This window comes from Desmodus rotundus, chromosome 5 (genome assembly GCF_022682495.2).
Source record: "Desmodus rotundus isolate HL8 chromosome 5, HLdesRot8A.1, whole genome shotgun sequence".
Lineage (NCBI taxonomy): Eukaryota > Metazoa > Chordata > Mammalia > Chiroptera > Phyllostomidae > Desmodus > Desmodus rotundus.
Window position 1 is genome coordinate 12617165 of NC_071391.1, and position 23673 is coordinate 12640837.

The 23673-nt window shown below is 39.4% G+C and overlaps 1 protein-coding gene across 1 annotated transcript in view; it reads left to right on the plus strand.

The window, feature by feature from the left end:
• The window catches only part of NUP160 (nucleoporin 160), a 40518-nt gene that overhangs the window by 14609 nt on the left and 2236 nt on the right, over positions 1-23673 (plus strand). The window contains exons 11-35 of the mRNA XM_024558649.4: positions 862-930; positions 2602-2685; positions 2968-3138; positions 3904-4003; positions 4275-4440; positions 4798-4925; positions 5011-5171; positions 7132-7265; positions 7907-7977; positions 8930-9089; positions 9705-9774; positions 10315-10413; positions 11627-11746; positions 14493-14588; positions 14688-14782; positions 14886-14982; positions 15075-15180; positions 17648-17808; positions 18642-18702; positions 19452-19562; positions 19723-19846; positions 20540-20641; positions 21228-21369; positions 22268-22393; positions 23557-23661. Coding sequence (XP_024414417.3) covers positions 862-930; positions 2602-2685; positions 2968-3138; positions 3904-4003; positions 4275-4440; positions 4798-4925; positions 5011-5171; positions 7132-7265; positions 7907-7977; positions 8930-9089; positions 9705-9774; positions 10315-10413; positions 11627-11746; positions 14493-14588; positions 14688-14782; positions 14886-14982; positions 15075-15180; positions 17648-17808; positions 18642-18702; positions 19452-19562; positions 19723-19846; positions 20540-20641; positions 21228-21369; positions 22268-22393; positions 23557-23661 — 2859 coding nt within the window. The remainder of the gene's footprint in view (positions 1-861; positions 931-2601; positions 2686-2967; positions 3139-3903; positions 4004-4274; positions 4441-4797; positions 4926-5010; positions 5172-7131; positions 7266-7906; positions 7978-8929; positions 9090-9704; positions 9775-10314; positions 10414-11626; positions 11747-14492; positions 14589-14687; positions 14783-14885; positions 14983-15074; positions 15181-17647; positions 17809-18641; positions 18703-19451; positions 19563-19722; positions 19847-20539; positions 20642-21227; positions 21370-22267; positions 22394-23556; positions 23662-23673) is intronic.

Below are 23673 nucleotides of genomic sequence, written 5' to 3' on the forward strand. Positions count from 1 at the left end.
TCTCCCTCTTTTCCAGGGACACCCTCGGGATATGTGGTAGAAAAAGCTTTCAGTTGATGCCTTAATATTAAAATGAGATTTAAAAATTATGGTGACTGTTTGTAGGCGTGGAAACCCACTTTGAACATCTGTTGCCATGTTTTTAATCCCAAGAGGTTATTACACTTGACTTTTGTCTAAACACCAAAATCATATGCTGATTATTAAAATCCTTGTTTTTCTCCTTCACTTTGGTCATTTTATTGTCCTCCAGAAGCTCAGAAGTAAGGAACTTGAAAGAAGGTCAGTCAGGTTTACTCCTCACTGACAGATCTCGTTTATGAAATTTGGTCAAAATAATTAGGCAGTGTGAGGTTTTCCAGTTTATTTTCTTCATTTCTCCACTTGTGAGAGCTTATTGCAATTTTTTGTTTTTCACATATAACACTATTCTTGGTTCCTTTTCTTTAATATGTGAGCCATAAAATGAGTACTTTGTGGATGATGTAGAAACCAGTCTAATTGTTCTGGTTAGTGTAGTTGTTCTTACTAGTATACTCGTACATCACCAATAAATTAGGTTCGCCTCTCCCACTTAAGTGGGGCGTTTGACAAGGTGTGTTTTCTGGTGGAGCCCAGTGGATCTGCGTGAGGAGCACGCCCTGTTCAGGACAGGACACCTAGCTGACTCAGGCACCGAGGTCTTCACTCTCCAGGGGGAATGGAGAACTGCTCTGCTACCTGCTGTTGCCCCAGTGTAGAAGGGCACGTGTAATAGAAAGCCAGCTTTGTTGCAAACCAAACGCTCTTGAATTCTTCCTCAAACTTCTCTAATTGTTATTTTTTTGGAATGATACTAATTTTTCTTTTATGTTCTAACAGGAGATGTATTTGCAGAGTCTGTTTACACCAGGACAGTTCATAAATGCAGCTTTGTGCAAAGCTTTACAGGTCAGTGAGAAAATACTTCATGTTTGTTTAAGACCAGCCCTTTATTTTATTACTACTTATTATACAGTAAATTATTGCTATCCATTTTTGTTGTGTTTTTGCAATTGTATCGTACTGTTTTTTATAAGTACTTTTTATAAGGGTGTTTATAAACGCTGCTGTAATTTTTATAACTGGTCTTCCCACGAAGTGAGACTCCCAGCTGGGAGGTGGGACAGGGCACTTTCCCAGTGACGAATTAAGCGTGCCAGTAGCACAAAGAGAAGTTTGTGCCTACCCTGTTACAAAAGATACATTACTACACTACATATAATCTCTATACTTAAAAGAAATCTAAAATATTTTCCTGGTTAGTTTTGGTGGTATTCTCTTACCCTTTTGGTAGTACAGTGAAGATCCGACTTGGTTCAGGTTCAATCTAAAACCTAAATCTAATGCCCTGGCGGGTGTGGCTCAGTGGACTGAATGCCAGCAAACTGAGGGGTCACCTGTTTGATTCCTGGTAAAGACACATGCCTGGGTTGCGACCCAGGTCCCCGCTTAGGGGCGTGCGAGAGGCACCAATTGTATCTCACACATTTCTCCCTCCCTTCCCCTCTGTCTAAAAATAAATAAAATTTAAAAAAAATAAATCTAAATCTAAGCTTCAAAAATCACATAATCGACGCTTCAAAATCACATGGTTTAAGAGATGCTTCAAATTTTACAATAGGATTCTCTACTTCAAAGTCACTTGTGCTTCCTTAAATTGCCACACTTGGTGAACTGAAAATAGAACATGGCTCATGGAATGGAAAGGTCCCTGGAATCTCCTGCTCTGGCCGCCCACTTGGGGCAGCAGTGAGGCTCCTCTGAAGGACAGCCCTCTGCTTTTGGTTGCCTCTGCCTCCCTGGCGACAGGTTTCTCACTGGCGCTGTGTGAGTTGTAGCTCCCAAACAGTGGCATTTAAAAGTTCTTCCCAGTGTCAGATCAGACTCAACCCCCATCCTTTTGGTGGCTTCTTTCTTTTGGAATGTCAGAGAACTTGTTTCTCTCCTGTAAAGCAGCCCTCAGTTATTTTAAGAATCTTTCCATGTTCTTTAACTTTCTCTCACGTGGTATAGTTTCCAGACCCTTGACTTCCCTTCTGGGCACATCGTTGGATATCTGGCTACTGCATGTTTTCTGTTTTCAGATAAAACTTCAGAATGACGTGATCCCTTTTTCCCCTTGCATCTCTTCAGCACTTTGTCCTTGTAAACAACGATCAAACGTAGGATGGTATTTCCCGTGATATCTCTTGCATCCCAGTAGTGAGGCAGCCACCACCCCTTCGCTCCTGTAGTTTAGCCGTGGGCCGGCCTCAGGATGTGTGTGTTCAGCTCCGTCACGCGTCTTCCTTCCAGCGGAGCAGTCGCCGTTCTGCTTTCTGTAATAATCCAAATGTGCCCTGCGGTGACTCTTTCAGATTCAGGGGTTTCTGCAGTTTATTCTGTTCTAAACTACTTCAAACATGCTCTGATTTCAGTTACAGAAATTACTTGCAGAATGTGTATTCCAGGCGCGTCTGGTCTCTTTTTGATATCATATGTTGCCCCAGTGCCGTCTAAGCTAAAGTATTTTTCATTCAATTTTAGGTATTATATAATCCTCTCATATTTCATCTCCTCTCACATGTCTCTTAATTTTAGATTTTCGGTCAAGGAACCAAGAGGAATTTAGATCTTTCCTGGAGTGAACTAAAGAAAGAAGTTACTTTAGCTGTTGAAAGTGAGGTGAGGCTTGGGTAAAGAAAGAATAAATATATTCTTCCATTTTGATGTGGATGGGCAGACTGGTACTGCGGAACTGTTCAGATTGTTCACTGAACCTTGTTACCGGAAGTAAAGACGTTTGAAGCTTTTACCTGGAGAATTATATATTTGTGTAGTCAGTGGCGTGTAAGCCGTAGAGAATATCCAGTTAGCTATAGCTTAGGAAAATAACGTCAGATAGTCATGTTTTAGGGGGAGAAGCTCCTGAATGGTATCAAGAGTTTCCTTTCTTTTCTTTACCAGCTCCAAGGAAGCGTGACAGAGTACGAGTTTTCTCAGGAGCAGTTTCGAAATTTACAGCAGGAATTCTGGTGCAAGTTCTACGACTGCTGTGTTCAGTACCACGTGGCCCTCTCTCATCCGCTCGCCCTGCACTTGAATCCACACACGAACATGGTGTGCCTGCTGAAGAAGGTAAGGGAACTGGCGCGCAGAGAGCTCCTTCAGACAGTCAGTGGGTCCCGCAGAATCCTTGTCTGCTGTGTGTCGCAGTTGGCTGTTAGGACTTTTAGGACTTTGTTTCGTTTTGTTTTGGTTTTTCCTAGAATTACAGTTCATTTGTATTTAGATAGTCTTCTGCATTGCTTATACATTTTGGCATTTTACTTCATTTACCTTGATATTGAAGTGATTTCAAACTTAATGTACAACTTACAGGAATAGCACAAAGAACTTCTGTGTACTCTTCACCCAGATTTACCATTTGTTAACTTCCATTTGCTTTTTTTCCTTCTATAATTTGTTTTCCTGGGCCACTTGAGAGTTAGCTGAGGACTTCATGCCCCATTAACTGTACAGGTTAACATGAATCTGAGATCAAGGGTGTTCTTATGTAACCACAGCACAATTTAAAGGCCAGGCGGTTTGATATTGATGTAATACTGTACAGTTCATAATCAGATTTACCAGTTGTGCCTGTGAGTTTTCTTCTTGATCTATAATCCAATCCGAGATCTTGCATATGTTCATATGTATGTTTTTTCCCCTTAATCCCAAACTGTTGTCGGCCTTCCTTTGTCCCTCGTGACGCTGACATGTTTGGAAGACTGCGTCTCTTGTCTGTACAGTGTCCCTCAATGTGGATTTGTCTGGTGCTTCCTCGTGATAAGATTCAGGTATCAGTCATTTTATACCTTCACACGTTCACCGAAATGAATGTAACTGGATCTGTGTTTCCAGGGGTACCTGTCTTTCCTTATGCCTTCCTCCTTAGTGGATCATTTGTATCTACTGCCTGATGAGAACCTCTTGACCGAGGACGAGACAACCATATCTGATGGTAATAGTGCTTGTTACGCCCATATTTCATCTCCTTCCCACATGCACGCCGTGCTTTGTTTCATATAGAGGCAAAACCCATTGATTGCCACTGTGACCTTTCCTGGTCATTTTACCACATTGCAGATATTTTAAGGGAAGCTGAAGAGGCCTGAGCACCTCTAAGACCTCAGATAGATCCTTAGCATTTAATTATTAATATTTTCACATAATATTCATCAGTAGCTCTTCATTGGCTTGAGACATGAGTGTTAACTTTCTCTTACTCATAGACGTGGATGTTGCTCGGGATGTCGTCTGTCTTATAAAATGCCTTCGTCTGATTGGAGAGTCCGTGACTATGGATATGTCAGTAATGATGGAAATGAGTTGTTTCAACCTACAGTCTCCAGAAAAGGCTGCAGAACAGATTCTGGAAGATTTGATCACTATTGATGTGTAAGGAGAACTTAGGGTAAAGTGCACTTCCTAATGGAAATTTAGCAGTTTTTAGTGCCAAAGTCAGGATTTTAACGTACATTCAAGTATGTACAAAGTAGTGGCTTAAACTATTAACTATTAACTGGCCTGTAAATTCTGAAACACAAAAGTATTTTTCTCATATATGTATTGTCTGTCATTTGTGAAAAAATGAGGGGAAATTTGCTTCGTGGAGTAAAGTATCTTGTATACCTCCATTCCTTGGTTATGTGGCTGGTTTTCCTGTTTCATAGCACATTGACGCTTTCAGGACTCACACAGAGTTTGTCTCGTGCGCTCTCGGTAGTAACAGGAGCTTTCTAATTGTCCTTACAGAGAAAATGTCATGGAGGACATTTGCAGTAAACTGCAAGAGATTAGAAACCCAGTCCATGCCATTGGGCTTCTTATACGGGAAATGGACTACGAAACAGAGGTGGAAGTGGAAAAGGGATTCGATCCAGGTAACCGACAAAACAACAAGCGTGCCCTTCTGACGTAGCGAAAACGATGCATTTAACCACCGCCCCCCTTTTTTTTAAATTGCAGCTCAGCCTTTGAATGTTCGAATGAATCTTTCCCAGCTCTATGGTAGTAGAACAGCAGGGTATACCGTGTGCAGAGGTGTGTATAAAATTGCCAGTACTCGCTTCCTCATCTGCCGAGACCTTCTGATCTTACAGCAGCTACTAATGAGGCTAGGAGATGCAGTAAGTACTGTTTGAGAGAAAACTGGTACAATTTAAGATCTGAAACCTTGGGTAGCCCTGCAGGCACATAGCAGAATGTCAGCTCTACGAGCACAGACTTTTGTCTTTATTCTCTGCTCTGTCTCCCCTGCTTGACCCCTAGTAGGTGCTCCGTAAATAGTTGTTGAATCAGGAAAGAGTAAGCGTCAGAATCTGAAATGACAGACCAAGAACATACAGAGAGCAGATAGTTTCACTATTACCCTTTGCACGCACAGGGGTAGGAAGTTTTCTCAGGTTGGCTCTTCCAAAATTGAGTGGTATTAGTCCTACTTTGGCTGTGATAGCTGGGGGCCATTTAGTGGGAGGAGAGAGGAAGAGAAGAAAAAGCTCCCTTCTGCATGCAGCACAGGGTTTACCCGAAGCACGGTCTTGAGACTGCAGTCTGTCTTTAGGGCTCTCCCACCTCCATTCTGTGCTTCCTTTCCATCCTGTTCTTCTTGGGCCACCAGACTCTACAGACCTCCAGTCCCTGTCACCTGCCCTACTGAACTTCCGTGTTCAGAAATTACCTTTCTTCCCACGGTCAGAAGCCCCTTAGGTCTCTGTCAGCAATTCCTAATGAGCCTGACAAGAAGCAGTCTAATTAAACTGATTTACGTTAGCGAGTACAAAACAACTGTAAGGCCTTTAGGGTTCCCAGAGATTCTAACACTTTTTAAATCAGAATTCATTAACTCAAATACATTGCTAGTGGTAGAATTTCGGGTAAAAATAAGGAAACACGTCTGGGAAGATGATTTGTTTGGGCCCACCAAGGAAGAACAGGGACCTTCCCGCGAGTCAGTCACTTACCACCGGCTTCGTTCGGTTCTTTTCAGTCTGGATAGATTTTTCCATTTCTTTAGGGGTTTGGGGCTTTTGGTTTGGGGCTTTTTTTTTTATATTATAAACTTTGTTGGGTTTTTCCTAAACATAGAAGTAATAGATGGTCATTGTAGAGCCTTTATATGTAAACAGAAAGAAAATAAAAATTCACCCGTAATCTGCACAATGATAACCACTGTTGCACATTTTGGCACACACCCTTTTTTTCTGTGCATTTGTTTTGTGTTTTATTTATAAAATTAGGATACGTTACATAGTATTTTTTTTTAACCTGGTGGTTTTTATTCTACTTACAAATTTCATCAGCACTTTCACATTATTAAATATTTTTCTACAGCATTAATTTTAATAATCTAGTATAATTTTAATTTATTCAATCAATCCCATTCGTGGTCATCCACACTGTTGCCAGTTTTTCCTTGTAGCTGTAATTTTCTGTACGCCTTTGGTTGTATCTCTAGGATAAAGTCTAAAAACTAGATTTGATTGGTAATAGGCTGCACACATTTTTAAGGCTTTTGGCTGTATTGCCAAATTTTCCTCTACTTTTTCTTTTTACCCAAGACCAGAAGTATAACAATGGTCTTAGATTTCCCTGTTCCACTTCTTGAATTCTGAATCCACAGATTTAATGAGAGTTAAGCTTTCCAATATTGTCTTCTTTTCGTCATCGGCTCTCATGACTTGGTGAGCTGTTTTTTATTATTTTACATGTTTGGGTAGATATTTTTGCCCTCTGCTATCCCAAAATATAATAGGTGTGTTGCTTTTGTTTATGTATAACTGTTACTTTCTTTTTAAAATTTACTTATTGATGTCTAGATGGGGGAAGGGAGAGGAACATCAATTTCTTGTCTCACTCATTTATGCGTTCATTGGTTGATTCTTGTATGTGCCCTGACTCGGACCCACAACTTTGGTGTATTAGGACAATGCTCTAACCATCTGAGCTATCCAGCCAGAGCTGCATATATGTTACTTTTTGTATGCCCTTTGTAACTTTTTGTTACTATATTTTACCTCCACCTGAACCTTAGGAGTTACAATCACTAATTGCTATTTCCTGTCTCCCCCGACCACCCATCATGTACAGGTGATTTTGGGAGCGGGTCAGCTCTTTCAGGCACAGCAAGACCTGCTCCATCGAACAGCTCCCCTACTCTTATCTTACCACCTCATTAAGTGGGGAAGTCAGTGCTTGGCAACTGATGTTCCAGTTGACACACTGTGAGTTTTATTATTCTAATTATTATTAAAATAAATTGTGAGTGTAATTATTTTTTTCATTGTCTTACAAGAAGAAAATTATAAACATGCTGTAATGTATTTTGCCTTAAAATTCGAAGAGCTTTTAGATTCTTCATTTTTTAAGGTTGAAGGCAACTTACAATGATTAAAATAAGTATATACTTGCTATATGTTATCATACATGTGTGTATAATGTAAAGGTAAATCCTGTTGGGAGGAAAATAAGATGAGGTCAGTGGAAACGTTAAGCCACACAGAAACATTGTGTTAGTTGTTAAAGGTAGGCTGAGATTCTTTATAAAGAAGAAAGGAAATCCAGCAATTAGGAGATACACGCTTTCAGTAAGATACACCATTCCGTTTTCTCTGGCAAGGCGAGGCTTTTCTTAGCATGGCGGTCTCTGGGAAATTTCCGCTGTGGCTTCTCGCTGAGGGGTCACTGAGTGGTGTCATGGGCGCGTGTCTAAACCATGACACGTTTTCCAGAGTTTTGTGCTTTCGGTGGAGCTCTCGTGTGCAGTTTGTTAATGGCACTGGCAGCGTTCTTGATAGAGTAACTTGTTGAAGTCATGTCGGGCATCACAGAATTTATGAAGCTGATTTTCCCCCTTTTTTCACAGGGAGTCTAACCTCCAACACTTATCAGTACTGGAACTGACCGACTCTAGTGCTTTAATGGCGAATAAGTTTGGTAAGGACCGGACCGTGTCTGCATTTGATTGTAAATTTGGCAGTTATTATATATTCATTAAAGTGGTCTCTCGCCACCTTGTTATAGAAAGTTTGGGGAGGCTCTGCTTTCACTTGGAGAGGGGATGAGCAAGCTGTGGCCTGAGACCTCTGCTTGTGACAGCGGTCTTGTGGAAACCATAGTCCCAGACGAGGCATACGACCTGTATCTACCTACTGCCGCTTTCCCGCTGTATAATGATACTCCAGCGGTTGATGCAAAGTCACTTTTTAAGTTTACTGAGTTCATGGTAGCTTTTGTAATCCTAATCAGTATATGTTCAAAAGGAGCCCCTCTCATGCTTGAGAACCATTCTGGGGAATTTATTTTGTGGGGGGGTTTTTTGGTATAAACCTTGGAATTTTCAAACTATTTTTATTGTAAATATTTTCTAGGGGAGACACTTAGGTTTAGTGAGACCAGTGAAAAGCAGTGACTACAGTGTTGATTTAACTGGCTTTTTACATTGCATTTATGTAGTACTTCACAGTTTACAAATTGCTTTTGTTTATATTGCCATTGATGATGTCAACGGTGCAGGGGGTTTTTACTTTTTTTTTTAGATTTTATTTACTTTTAGAGAGAAGGGAAGGAAGGGAGAAAGAAGGAGAGAAACATCAGTGTGCAAGAGACATATCGATCAGTTGCCTCTTACACACATCCAATGGGGGACCTGGCCCACAACCCAGGCATGTGCCCCAACAGGAAATCAAATTAGAGATCTTTTGGTTTGCAGGCCAGTGCTCAGTCCACTGAGCCACACCAGCCAGGGCCCAATGGTGCATTTTATATTTTGAAATAGTAAGTGTCCTTTGTTATAGGCATAAAATTAATTGGTAGACTGTCTTAATTGAAAATTGATACTGCTATCACAAGTTGGTGATTGTCGTTTCTTTTTTTCTTTTTTTTTAAGTATCTAGCCCTCAGACAATTGTGGAATTATTCTTCCAAGAAGTTGCAAGAAAACACATTATATCTCATCTCTTCTCTCAGCCGAAGGCACCTCTGAGCCAGACTGGGTTGAATTGGCCTGAGATGATTACTGCAATTACCAGTTATTTATTGCAGCTCTTGTATCCTTTTATTTAAAAGCCATTAGAATAGTTTTTTTTTTTTCTTTTTTTTTTAAGTCCTCACCCAAGGACATTGTTTCATTGCCTTTAGAGAGGGAGGGAGGGGGAGAGAGAAACATGGGTGTGAGAGAGAATCACTCATCGGTTGCCTCCCACACACTCCTGGACCCAGCATCCTCCACACCCAGACTGAGGGTCCGAAAGTGTCCCAAACGGCTGGAACCTTTTGGTCACGGGATCACATTCCAACCAACTGATGCATACCAGCCAGGGCAAAAGGTTTCTTCTAGCTAAAGAGTCTAAGGCTCACTCTGCCTTGTAATGAAGATTTTTTTAATGAGTTTGGGTGCTGTTCCACGTACAGAAGATGACAGTACTTATTTTCAGATATGATCCCAATTTTTATTTTATTTGGGTTTGGTTTTTTGCTCAGGAGTTGAAACAGATTTTATTGTTATGTGCATGTTTAATACCTAGATCTCTTTTAAAGTGTTATACATTCATCAAATATTTATTGACTAGCTCAATTAAGCCATTTTATGGAGCTCGACTGCCCAATGTGTACGTTTAAGTTTTGCCAAAAAACATTAAAAAATCTCCTTAACCAATGACTAGGTGGCCTAGCAATCCCAGTTGCCTCTTTCTAGAATGTTTGATGGGAAATTGTCAGTATGTCCAGTTGCAGGTGAGTACTGTTGAATATTTCAGGTTTAATTATTGTAAAGAATGGGATTTCTCAATTTTTTTCTTTGTAAATGTTACCTGCATTTTAATTGGTAATTAGAACCGTAATAATTTATATTCAACTGCACCAAAACATACTCCAGATTTTCTCTACTTCCCTCTTAATAGTATCATTCCTAATAAAATTTTTTCTAGAATCCTTTCTTCTTTTTTTAAGTCTCTCTATTAGGTAAAACAGCATACCATTCTGTTCATTTAAATCCTTTCCTGGAATCTAGTGATTAAACCAGTAAATACCAAAAGTTGGGAAATTTGCTAAGATGGAAAGCATATGTGTGTTTGTGTTATTGGAGTCCCGTTTATTTTCTTAAGGTATCTAATAGCCTAATATAAAAATCAATGAACAGGATTAGGTTTTGTTCTCCGGGTGATGTCAGGAAATACAGCTTTTGTTGATTGACCACATCTGCTTTCCCTCTGTGAAGAACATGGAAATGAGTATTTATTTTCTTAATCAGAAAGTGCCTTTTATGCCTTTAAGGATTATATTCAGCTGCTACATCCCTGGTGTCAAGTCAATGTTGGTTCCCGTCGATTTATGCTGGGACGGTGTTACCTGGTTACGGGAGAGGGCCAGAAGGTAAACTGCCTTTGAGTGGTGAACAAAATTAGCGCAAGGAGGACACTTAGTTTCCATTGAACTAAGTTGCAGGGGGTGAGAAGCATAGAATCCTTTGGATTAGGATACAGAAGACTGCTAGTGCCTGTGGACAATGTGCAGCCTCGGGTACTAAGGACACAAGAGAAGAAAAGAGTGAAACCCTCCTGTCCCTATACAGGTGTTTTAGGGATGCATTTTAGTAAATAAATATATTTTTCAACTACATTGTTTTCATTATATCTTTTGCGGGGGGGTGTTTTGGTTTTTTGGAAAAGCTTGAATTATCATTTAATTTTTAACTACTGTAACTTCCTAGGGTTTTTGAAAACATTTTTCATGACAATTTGAGATAAAATTTATATATCATTATAACTCACCCATTTAGAGTATACAATTTAATATAATACATGTCAACATTTTTAATATATTCAGAGTTGTGCAAGTATCACAGTTAATTTTAGAACGTTTTCATCACTCCAAAAAGAAACCCCAACTTATTAACCATCATTCCCCAGCTCCCCTATTCCTCTTAAGCCCTAAGTCAACCACCAGTCTACTTCATTTCTCCACAGAGAGGATAAATAATAAATAAATAAATTTACCTATTCTTGGTATTTCATATTAGTGCAGTCATACACTTTGTGGGTTTTTTTGTGGGTGATTTCATTCATTTAGCATATTTCAAGGTTCACCCGTGTTGTACATGTCATTTCTTTTAATGGCCAAATTATATTCCATTGTATGGGTATACCACATTTTGTTTATTCATCAGTCAAGGGGCGATATATCATTTTTTTTATCAGCTTCTTTTCCTATTATGGTAGTTGACATTTCTGATTTTTCTCTGATATCCTGGTATGTAAATTTTCAAACATACAGAAAAGTTTAAAAGCTTTTATAGTAAAGTCCTAAGTCCTATATATTTACCACTCAAATTCTACAAATGTTAACATGTTGCTACAGCTGCTTCATTACATATTTATCTATTAATTATTAAAGTTTACTTTTTAATAGCATTGACATAAAAAAGTAAGATAAAAATATCAATAATGCCTCAGAGAGTTTAGAAGGGCAGAAATTATGAATGTAGTCAGCAGTATTAAACAATGTTGTTTCTTTGTCTTTCTTTAGCACATGAGCACCTAGAATTGGAACAATCCATTGTAAGTCACTTAGTATTTTATTTCTCCAGGCTCTGGAATGTTTCTGCCAGGCAGCATCTGAAGTGGGCAAAGAGGAATTCTTGGATCGCTTGATCCGGTCAGAGGATGGGGAAATAGTTTCCACCCCCAGGCTGCAGTATTATGACAAGGTACATTATGTCATGGTTTGGCTCTTTTTCCATTATCTGAAATGCATTGCTTTGGTATTTTTGGAGAAAAACAGTATAAAAATTAATCATTCCTCCCTGGCTGGTATAGCTCAGTAGATTGAGCACAGCCTGCAAACCAAAGGGTCGCTGGTTTGGTTCCCAGTCAGGGCACATGGCTGGGTTGTGGGCCAGGGCCCTAGTAGGGAGCACACAAGAGGCAACCACATGTTGATGTTTCTCTCCCTCCCTTCTCTCTCTAAAAATAAATAAATAAAATATTTTTTAAAAAAATAAAGAATTATTCCCTGGATTTCCAAGTAAAGGGAAAATGAATTTGCCTAGAACAATTGAAAATTTTTAATTAAATTTGATAAATGTTTTTAGCTTAAATTATATCATTTTATTATCCCAGTTATCAGAATTCTATTACTTGACATTAGTTTTTCTGGTAACTCAAATGATTAACTTGCAATGTTTAGCCTTAGTTTATGATTTGGCCCCTGAGCTTTTCTCCTGCCACTGTTCCCTCTGGTCACTCAGCTGTTATGATGGCGGCCTTCTTACTGTCTCCTGCAAGCCAACCACATCCTCTGTTCCTTTCAGAGCCTTTCTGCCTGCCGTTCCCTTAGTCAACTTTCTCATGCCCTCGTGGCATTCAGGTTTCTGCTCAGGTGTCACCTCCCTGCCTCACCTACGAAGAAGAATGGGTGCTTATGCTGTCCTGCCTGCTTGTGCCCTCTCCCTCGTGTGCTCACTCGCAGACTGGCACCACGGGCAGTCTCCCAGCCCTGCTTCGTTTTCCTTTGTAGCACTTCTTTGTAACGTGTTGTATTCTAGTAGCTATGTGTCGTTATTCAGCTTTCCCACCAAACAAAATGCAACAAGGCAGACTTCACTGTTCTGTTCATTGCTTGTTCTTTAAAGAGATAAATGAATTTATGCTGAAATACTGAAATAGATTTATATCTATTAATAGCCCTCTACTATCTTGCAAATGAGAAAATTATTTTGAATTTTAAGTAGGAATTTTTAATCTGAAGCCAGATAAATTTAAGGCATCAATAAATCCCCTGAAATTAGGTATAAAATGTTGTTTGTATTTTTTTCTGTGGAGAGGCCCATAGTTTTTACCAGAAGAAACTTACTGATTAAAAAAACATTAAGAATCACTGCTCCAGTGGACTCCAAAGTGGGAATGGGAAAGAAAATACTAGAACTCTCACTCACAGAAGAAATAGACCAAGGTATGCTAATGTTTATCATAAGGATTGGCTCCGATGCCCTTATTTGGCCCTTTTACCAAGCAGTCGTTTGTCTCAAGGCAGGCGTCTGAGGGGAGAGCGGTGTCGCAGGGAAGGGCAGTGGTACGTAGTGGCACCCTCGTCCACGTCATTTCAGTAGGTTGGGTTTGCCTGGTTAAATTGATTTATACGTTACATTCCTTAATTTTAATGAAAATCACCTTTACAGTATGAACATGGCTTTTAAAAACTGCAAAGGAACCAGATTGGAGATTCTAACAAAGTACAAGCAAGTGAGGAAAATGTAGGGCTGACACTTACAAACATGTCAGTCTTACAAACATGTTAAGCAAAAGAAGTCAGATACACAAAAATACATACCATAAGATTCCGTTTCCATGAAATCAAAAAGAACTGTTGAAAGTCAGTAGTGGCGCCCTGACTGGTGTGGTTCAGTTGATTGAAACGTCATCCGGTAAATCGAAAGTTCATGGGTTTGATTCCCACTCAGGGTAGCTGCCTAGGTTGGGGGTTCAGTCTCTTGCTGGGGCACAAACAAGAGGCAGCCGATCAGTGTTTCTCTCATCAATATTTCTCTCCCTCTCTCTCTAAAATCATGTCCTCAGGTGAGGATTAAAAAAAAGAAGAAGTCAGTAGTGGCTGGAAGGAGCCACACCGGAGACTTGGAGTACTGATATATTATAATTCTTAATTTGGGTGCTGGTAGCACCGGTGTGTTTACTTTGTGAACAGTCAGCCAGCTCTGTACTTAGGATCTGTGCACATTTCTGAACACGTGTTACACTGAAGTGAAAAGTATAACCTTAAAAAAAACTAAGCATCCAGAACAAAAAGATGTTTTTGTACTGTGAATGAAGAAAAGAAAGCTAATATAGAGGTAGTAATAAGTAAAATAATTTTATACTATTTTTATCTTTACAAACTTATTTTGAGTGTTTCATGCAGACGTCTTAGAGAAACGGACGTATGTAAGCAAGTAAGTGCGTGAGCACAGGCCTAGAGTGTGCACAGATGTTGCTAATAGGGAGGACAATTTAAGCAGTTGGAGGAGTGCCATTCTGGTACCGGAAATGGGTTATGTCAGGCAGTAGCGTAATCTGTCTAGGCTTTTTATAAGGCTACGGTATTAGTATTATTTACTAGGCTTTAAATTCACCTATGACCTAAACAGTACAAAAAGTTAGTAGTGAAATTATACGTGTTCCTTCCCTCAGCAAATACTGAGAGCCTGCTATGTCCTAAACCCAGAGTACAGAGCCGCGAACAAAAACGACCAACAGGAGGTTTTACAACAAGCCAATTACTTAACAGCAGAATCTAAAGGAAAATCTCAAATAGTGACCAAATGATCCTAATGCTCATCTTGTCAGCAGCTTTCATTTAATCTTTATCTTACCCAGTTGTTTAATGGACTTAAAATCATATCTCAACTGGAGGGCGTTAGCATATTAATTTGAATGGAATTTTCTGCTATTTGTCTGTAGGTTTTGCGTCTCCTCGATGTTGTTGGTTTGCCTGAACTAGTTATTCAGTTGGCTACATCAGCAGTCACTGAAGCAGGTGATGACTGGAAGAGTCAGGTAAGCACTAAATATAATCTAGCCATTTCTCTTGAGGTTTGTCGTGAATGTGATGATTTGATTTATATTAATCTTTCCCCCCCTATGTTTGATACTTAGGCCACTTTAAGGACATGCATTTTCAAACATCATTTGGATTTGGGTCACAATAGCCAAGCGTATGAAGCCTTAACCCAAATTCCTGACTCCAGCAGGTAGTCAGTCTCAGTCTGTCTTCAGGAAGGTGATTTATTTACTAACACTGTTTAACCCACGAAGACAGTTGACCCTCATCTCCCTTTCCTTTCCTTTCCTTAGGCAGTTAGATTGTTTACGGCAGCTGGTGGTAGTTCTCTGTGAACGCTCGCAGCTACAGGATCTTGTAGAGTTTCCCTACGTCAATCTGCATAACGAGGTAATTTTATTTTCCACCAAGGACCGGGCACAACTGTGTTGGTTGTCGTGATGGCTGCTAACTTTGATGTTCAATCACTTCCCCATCCTTAGGTTGTGGGAATAATCGAATCACGGGCCAGGGCTGTGGACCTCATGACTCATAATTACTACGAGCTTCTCTATGCCTTTCACATCTATCGCCACAATTACCGGAAGGGTGAGCACTGGAGCTGATGGCCTGTGTTGGAGGCAGCCTTATCAGTTTAATCATGTTTTACAAATATATTATGTATTTGACCTATGTGATTTTACCTTATTTTTACTACTGCACGTGTTCTCTACAAGCATTTGGGGATATTATGTTGAAGGGCAAGAGGAGCTTCACCCTTTTGAAGACCACCTGTTAGCTCTAAAGACAGGCACTCCAATTCTCGAACCTTTTTGATGCATTTCCAGTCAGATGACCTTCCATGTGTGTCTACTCTCTCATTTTATTTTATTTTTAATTATATTTTATTGATTATACCATTACAACTGTCCCAATTTTTCCCCCTTTCCCCCTCTCCACCCAGCACCCCCCCACTCCCTCAGGCAATGCCCCCACCATTCTTCATGTTCGTGGGTCATGCTTATAAGTTCTTTGGCTATGCCATTTCCTATATTGTACTATATTATATAGTACTATAAAATATTATATAGTATAGTATAATATATACTACATACAGTACAATATATAATATTGTACTATATTATATTGTACTATATTATATTATACTATATTATATAGTACAATATATTATCTATTTTCTATATTATATCCCCATGATATTCTGTAACTACCTATTTGTACTCCTTAATCCCCTCACCTCTTCACCCCTTCCCTCATTCCCCCTCCCATCTGGCAACCATCAAAACACTCTCCCTATCCATGAATCTGTCTCTTTTAGCATAAAAACATCTTTGCATCTTCTTTTATTTTCTTGAATCATCCAGGAAGGGTTGAAGATCTCCCGTTGCTTGCTTTCACAATAATAACATCCCTTAGTCAACCTGATTAAAACTAGTTTAACCAGATAAATGTTTAGGTCTTCCTAGAGCAAGGCTGTTTTCTAACAAAATGTCCTACATATTACGGGCACTCACAAATATTTTTGGGCCCCGGCCAGGTAGCTCAGTTGATTAGAGCATTGTCCCGATACACCAAGGTTGCAGGTTTAGTACCAGTCAGGGCATATATAAGAGTCAACCAGTAAATGCATAAACAAGTGAAACAACAAATCAATGCTCCCCTCTTTCTCTAAAATCAATAAATTAAAAAAAAATTTTAATTTGTTAGAATGAAAAATAGTTTCATTCAAAAACTGAAAGAAAATTTTTTAATGTTCTTTGGTTTCTGGAGTCCAGTGCTGTCTCAGAAAAATGTATTATTCAATATTTAATCAACCTGTGTAACCAAAGTATGGTTAAAAAATAAGAGTCCGTGTTCTTAAACAGAGCATCCAAACATTTCTTGGTCTCAGAATCCTGGGTGGAGATAGGTGACCATTTGGCTGAGACAAGCTCCCTAAGTGAGTCTTCTGCCCTGTTTGGGAATACAGGATCTAATAGTCAGAAATAACATTTTACATGATTGTTGGGGGGAGCTTTTTTTTAATTGTGGCAAAGTACACACGAACTGTACAGTGTTGACCATTTTTAAGTGCCGGTCACGCTGAGTGCATCCACATCGCTGTGTAACCAGTCTTCAGACCTCTTTTCAGTCTTGCAAAACAGAAACTCTGTACTCATTAAACAATTTCCCATATCTTTTAATCTTGTATTAAAACATAAGTTGATAATTTATTACTTGAAATAATTAACATTGTACTTTCCTAAACAAGTCATTAGCATTAAGAAACCAATTTTTTTTACGTGTGGTAAAATACATACAATATTTACCATGTTGTCCATTTTTAAGTGTGCAGCTCAGTAGTACTGAGTACATTCACATGATTGTGCAGCTCATCTGCCAAGGTTTTCTCATCTTGCAAAACTGGAACTCTGTGTCCCTTAAACAGGTCCCCATCCCCTCGTCCCCCAGCCCTGGACAACCGCCACGATTCTCCCTTCTGTCTCTGAAGGTCGCTGTTAGAATCATACATTATTTTTCTTTTTGTGACTGGCTGGTTTCGCTTAGTGTATGTGATGTCTTCAAGGTTCATCCATGTTGTATCATGTCAGAATTTTGGGGTTTTTTTTTTAAGATTGAATGATATCATATCATATGTATATGTCACATTTTATTTATCCATCAATGGATACTTGAATTGCTTCCATTTTTGTCTATTGTACATAATGAACAAGGGTGGACAGATTTCTCTTCAGACTTTGCTTTCAATTTTGGGGAGTATATTTTCAAAAGTGGAATTGCTGGGTTGTAAGGTGATTATGTTTTTAATTGTTGGAGACTGCCATATTGTTCTCCCTAGTGGCTGCACCCCCAGTTTACACTCCCACCAGCACTGCACAAGGGTTCCCATTTTTCTACATCCTCACCAACACGTGATTTTGTGTGTGTGTGTGTGTTGCTAAGTTAAATTCAGTTTTGTTTTAATTTTAATATTTGATAAGTAAAGCAAATTCTGTGTCTCTCTAAAGAAACCCATTTTGAAAATTCTGCTGTCTAATTTATTATTGCCTCACAGCCGGCACAGTGATGTTTGAGTATGGAATGCGTCTTGGCAGAGAGGTTCGGACTCTCCGGGGACTGGAGAAGCAAGGCAACTGCTATCTGGCTGCTATTAACTGTTTACGACTTATTCGCCCGGAATACGCATGGATTGTGCAACCAGCATCTGGTGCAGTGGTATGAGAACTTTTCGTCTTGGAACTTAGGGATCATTTTATTTATTTGGTTTGGTCCTTTCAGAACTATGATCTTATCTTCTTTTGTGTCATTTAAAATTTCTCTTGGGATATTTGTGAATTTAATCTATTTTTGCAGCAGTTCAGTTGGCATATATTACTACCTGTTTAGTTCCCAAGCTCAGAATCATTATAGGAAGAAGTATTACAGAGCAGGTTTGGAGTTCGAGAGACCTGACTAACTTCAGGCAAATCAGTCTTTTGCTGTCCAGTTATTCTCTTGCATAAAATAGAGATGATAATATTAATATCTACCTTATAGAACTGTTAGGGTATTAAATTGAGATAATTCATGTACAGATTGCTTAGAACTGTAACAGTGCCCGGCCCACAAAAAGTGCTCAATAAATGGTAGTAGCTGCTATTATTTCATTCATTTTTGTTAATTCAATCTACAGTGACTATTTTAAAGAATGTAAACTTTGAGTATTTTTTGTCATGCCGATGTAGTCACATGTGCTCAGCTACCTATATTGTATAGTTCCTACGTTTAGTAGGCTGTTTCCCAGAATTCTGAGTGGAGAGTATATCTGCAACCAAGGAAAGTCGGGGTTTATACGGAGATCAGAAATCCACACCGTTGGACTCAGTAACGTGTTAGAGCTAAACGAGCCACCTTGGCAGACGTTCCCTTTCCTTGTCTGAAAGTTACAGTACCTTTGTAAGAAGACTTGTGCTACTTAAATAATTTCTGTTGCGAGAGTTTAAGCAGGAAAGCTCTGAGTGCAAATTAAAATAGTGATTTTTCACAGTTAAGTGACTTTGTCGTTTCAGTATGACCGCCCTGGCGCGTCCCCTAAGAGGAACCATGATGGAGAGTGCACCGCCGCCCCAGGTGAGACGGGTCGCACCGGTTCTTCTCTGGACAGTGATTCTGTTGTTGTATGAGAGTATTACTTTTACATATTTTAATGTGCTTACATTGTAGTATAGTAATATTGTAGTATAACTATGTATTTTATATATATAGTAGTTACATTGTAGAACTCTTGTAAAGTTCCCTTTTCTTAGTGTATTTTCAATATACTAATCTGCTAAAGGTTGGTGGCACTTCGAAAACTTTGTATGGCTGTATGAGAAATGAAAGTGCTTAAAAAGTGTGTTTCGTTTCTTGTATTTAAATCAGCTTAGTGGCAAACTTTTGTTTTATCAGGCTCCTTTGACACTACCAAGGAGGCATGATGCCCTTCCTTAGAGAGCCCGGGCTCCAGGGCTGGACGCCTGGCTTTAATTCTGCCTCTCTCGTTTTGGGAATGTTCCTTTCTTACTGATACATATAACAGATAACAGTTCTTTATGGTTCTAAGATTTAAATGAATGATCCATAAAACACCTTGTAAGCACCAAGCCGCTGGTGCTTACAGCGCCACTGCCGCTATGATTCAAGTACTGCTTCGATTTGACTCAGTTGTACGTTTGAAGCAGGGTGCTGCTTTAAGTTAGCTTTTATGGAGCCACCTGCTTTCTCACCGTGGAAATTAAATGAACAGCTACATAATATTTAGTGGCAATCGACAGGTTGAGATAGTCTATAGGTACGTCTTTTGCATTTGGAGAATGAAATTGTTTGTCTTTGGCTGACAGCAAATCGGCAGATCGAAATCCTGGACCTGGAAGACCTAGAGAAAGAGTGCATCCTGGCTCGTGTTCGCCTGGCGCTGGCTCAGCATGAGCCGTCGGCAGTCGCCGTTGCAGGTGGGGACGCAGCAGTCTGTCAGTTCCAGCAGCACACTGGAGGGCCACGCTAGAGGGTTATAAAGCATGCTGTCCTTCTGAGATACTCTCAACAAACAGTTTGGGGGCCCATTTGCGTATACCTCTGGTCGCACTAAGTGGTGCTTTTCTGTTTCCACAGGAAGCTCGTCAGCAGAGGAGATGGTCACTCTCCTGGTTCAAGCCGGCCTTTTCGACACCGCCATATCGCTCTGTCAGACGTTTAAGCTTCCCTTAACGCCAGTCTTTGAAGGACTCGCTTTCAAGTATGTTCGCCATTGTCTTTATAGTGTTAATTTTCTAATGCAAAAATGCTGTTGCTTAGTTTGAAGCAGGGGTCACACAAGCCAGTAACCTATAAGCCAGTGTTTTAGTTTAGTCCACACAAAGGGTTTGTTCTTTTTTTTATTTCTTTTAGTTGATTGTGATTTTTTTTTTTAAATATTGATTTATATTCCTCCTGAGAAGATTTGGCTTTCCTGGACCCTCATTCCCACAACCTGGGTTCAGAATAGTGTCCATTTGAGGCAGATCATGTGTCCTCTTTAGTCCTCTAGGACAGCTATTGGCCCCTGAAAGCCTTATTAAAAAGTACTGCAGACAACTGTAATTAAACAATAAAATAACTAAAATAAGTCAATCAATCAAAAAAAAACCCTCCTTATTGAAGTTACCTTATACCTAAATATTAGTCAAGTAGTTTGTAGATTGAAAATATTAACTTCCAGAATTTTTCAACATCAGTTTTCTCTTGAAAGTAAATTATCTCTTAACACTTGTTGATGGCCTGGTGGGTCATTCAGTTATGTGGCCGTGAGAAGAGAGAAGAGCCAATATCCCGGTAGTGAATTCAGCAATAGACTAGAGCTCAAGTTGTCTTATCTCCAGCTGTCGTAACAAAATAAGGTGGTGCTTTTCAGCAAGTTAGTTTTTGTGTGTGTGGACCATTTGCATTGCAGATGCATCAAGTTGCAGTTTGGTGGAGAGGCTGCACAAGCAGAAGCCTGGGCCTGGCTAGCAGCAAATCAGCTCTCATCCGTCATCACCACGAAGGAATCCAGGTATAGCCCTAGTGTTTCTCCTGCTTCCCTAGGGCACCCAGTTAACCTCAGTTTCCCCCAATCCTTCTCTGACAGCCCTAACCCTCAGTAAACTCCCCTTCCTTGAAACGCACTTACAATTTGTATTATGCAGCCTACTGCTTTACAGTTGGAGCATTTCACAATTTGGAAGTCTTTTAACTCCTAAATTAGCATACCAGAACCACTATTAAAATACAGATTATGAGATAATGCCCTAACCTTCTAAATCAGAACTTCTGTATGACTATAGTGCTTGATCAGGTTTGGCAACAGTAATCTAAGCCATTATTCTTATTTTAGAAATTTGAAACAAAGAAGTTAAGTGAAGTGCATAGTCAAGTAAATACGTGGTTATTGGAAAGGGAAATGAAAAATTCAAGTCATCTAGTTTCTACTACTACCCTGAAGTCACTTGGCCCTAATAATATTAAGTGCCTTGTAGCAATATTACTAATTCACTTGTGAACTTCTAAAGATTTTTTCCCTTGTAAGTACATTCTTTGAATGGTACTATAGATAGCTGTTAAGAATCTGGAACTTAGTAGTCCTTTCTGCTTTTATCAAGTGCTACAGATGAAGCATGGCGACTGTTATCTACGTACCTAGAAAGGTACAAAGTCCAGAATAACTTATACCACCATTGTGTAATCAACAAGCTCTTGTCTCATGGAGTCCCTCTGCCTAACTGGCTTATAAACAGTTATAAGGTAAGGGTGTCTTCACTTGGAGAGAGTAAGAAGCTGATCTTTATCATTCTGAATAACTTCAGATGATTTTAAAAAGCGTAATAATTTATGGAAATATACTGACTTACATACTTTGGGCAGCTTCTCAGTACTAGCTAAAAACAATTTCAATTCCACATGACATACTGAGTGATTAAAGTTCTGCAGCTTAGTAATTAAGTTAATGCTAATGCCTGCGCGTCTGCTCACCGAACAATGAGTGGATACTTTGAACCATGACTCCTGTGCACGACACAGTATTTATTGTTCACTACTCAGAGAATTCACAGGATTTGGTGGAGTAGTTTTCAAATTACTGCAGCAGTGTTTCTTTTGGTTTTTGTCAAAATTGGGTTTTTGGACAATCTGCATCAGAATTATTTGGGTAGTGGACTTCTTCAAAATATAGATTCCTGGGCCCCATCTCAGACTTACAGAACCAAATTATCTGGAGCTACAAACCAGGATGTATATTTTAACAAGCTCCTGAAGGTATCTGAAATACCTTGGAAGGAGAGGGAAAGAGAAAATGTAAAGCTTAAAGTCAGGAAAATGGATCCTTTTTTTTTTAAGTTAGAAAGTAGAGAAGGCAGCTAAGATTGGTTGTGATCCAATCAGAATGCAGAAAGCACAATTCGGTAGGAAAGAATTAAAATGTATCTTACATCACAAAACAGGGGAGGAAGACTACTTCATTCATAGGGCCTCACAAGGTTAGAGAGGGTAACTAGGCTGTTGGGAATCCAAACCTTAAACCAAGGTGCTCATTTATTCATATTGACAAGTATAAATGCCAGGGAATCAGACACTCAGTATCCTTTGGTCTTTGCCTGTGTAAGATGAAATCAGGCAGATGTTCATAATCACTGACTCTTTACAGAAGGTTGATGCCGCTGAGTTGCTCCGTCTGTACTTAAACTATGACCTTTTGGAAGAAGCTGTGGATTTGGTTTCAGAATATGTGGATGCTGTTCTGGGAAAAGGACACCAGTACTTTGGAATTGAGGTGGGCGTGTACACACATTTCATTTAATACTGTATTATCACACTAGGTAAAACCAGGATCCGAAAATAAATGAACTATAGAATAGTGGATTTAACATTTACTGTTAGTAGTTATACAACTTGTTTTCTACAAGATTAGGGACTGGCACTCTAAGAATCTTCAATTCCCTGTTTTTACAATGGGAATGTATTTTCTTTTTCTCCATCAAAGGGATGTGGCTTTAGTTGGTATTTGGAGGAAGGAGGTAAATAAGAACAAAATAGTTGTTTGTGTGTGCTGAAGACTATGCTGCATCTCTACCAGTGTTTTCTCGTTTAATCCTTACAGCAGCCTATAAGGGATTGTTTTAATCCCTTCTCCCTTTTTTTAAACCGTTGATTAAGGAAAAGGGCTCAGAGATAATTTGAAGTTAACTTGAAGTTGCCAAAGCTCACATGGATGGTACGTAGATAGAAGAGCCACGTCTAAAATTCCGGTTTAGTTGACTACAGAGCCAAGCTCCTAAACTCTCAGGAATGTATTGAGAAATTTGAAAGTTAAACTTTCCTTTTCCAAAATCCCCCCCCCCCCCCCAGAGAATTTGAATCTAAATTTCAGACTGGAAATAGTATCATTCCTTGAAAATTTAGAGAAGTTTTATTGAATGTGTTTAATATGATAAACTTAGAAGCCTTAGGGTTTCTTTAAGATAAGAGATGACATGAATTTAAAAATGCATTTGATTTAGCCCTGGCTAGTGTGGCTCCGTGGATTGAGCACTGGCCTGCAAACCAAAGGATCACTGGTTCGATTCCCAGTTAGGGTACATGCCTGGGTTTGCAGGCCAGGTCCCCATAGGGGGTGCTTGAGAGGCAACCACACATTGATGTTTCTCTCCCTCTCTTTCTCCCTCCCTTCCCCGCTCTCTAAAAATAAATAACTAAAATATTTAAAGAAAAATTTGAAAAAAACTGAAAAATAATTTTATTTAATTGAGAAAAGGATACATTCCCCAGTTGAAAAAGAGAAGGGGGGTTCAATTGTGTGTGTGTGTGTGTGTGTGTGTACACACGCATACTTACAGTTTCTCATTATGAAAAAAAATAAGCATTTTATGTTATCAGTGCCTGTGAAAGGAGCTATCCACTTTTCTGATTTTCTTCAAAAGATACTTTTCCTTTCAGTTTCCACTGTCCGCAACTGCTCCAATGGTATGGCTCCCATACTCTTCGATTGATCAGCTTCTCCAAGTGCTGGGAGAGAACAGTGCCAACAGTCACAACCTTGCGGTGAGTCCTTCC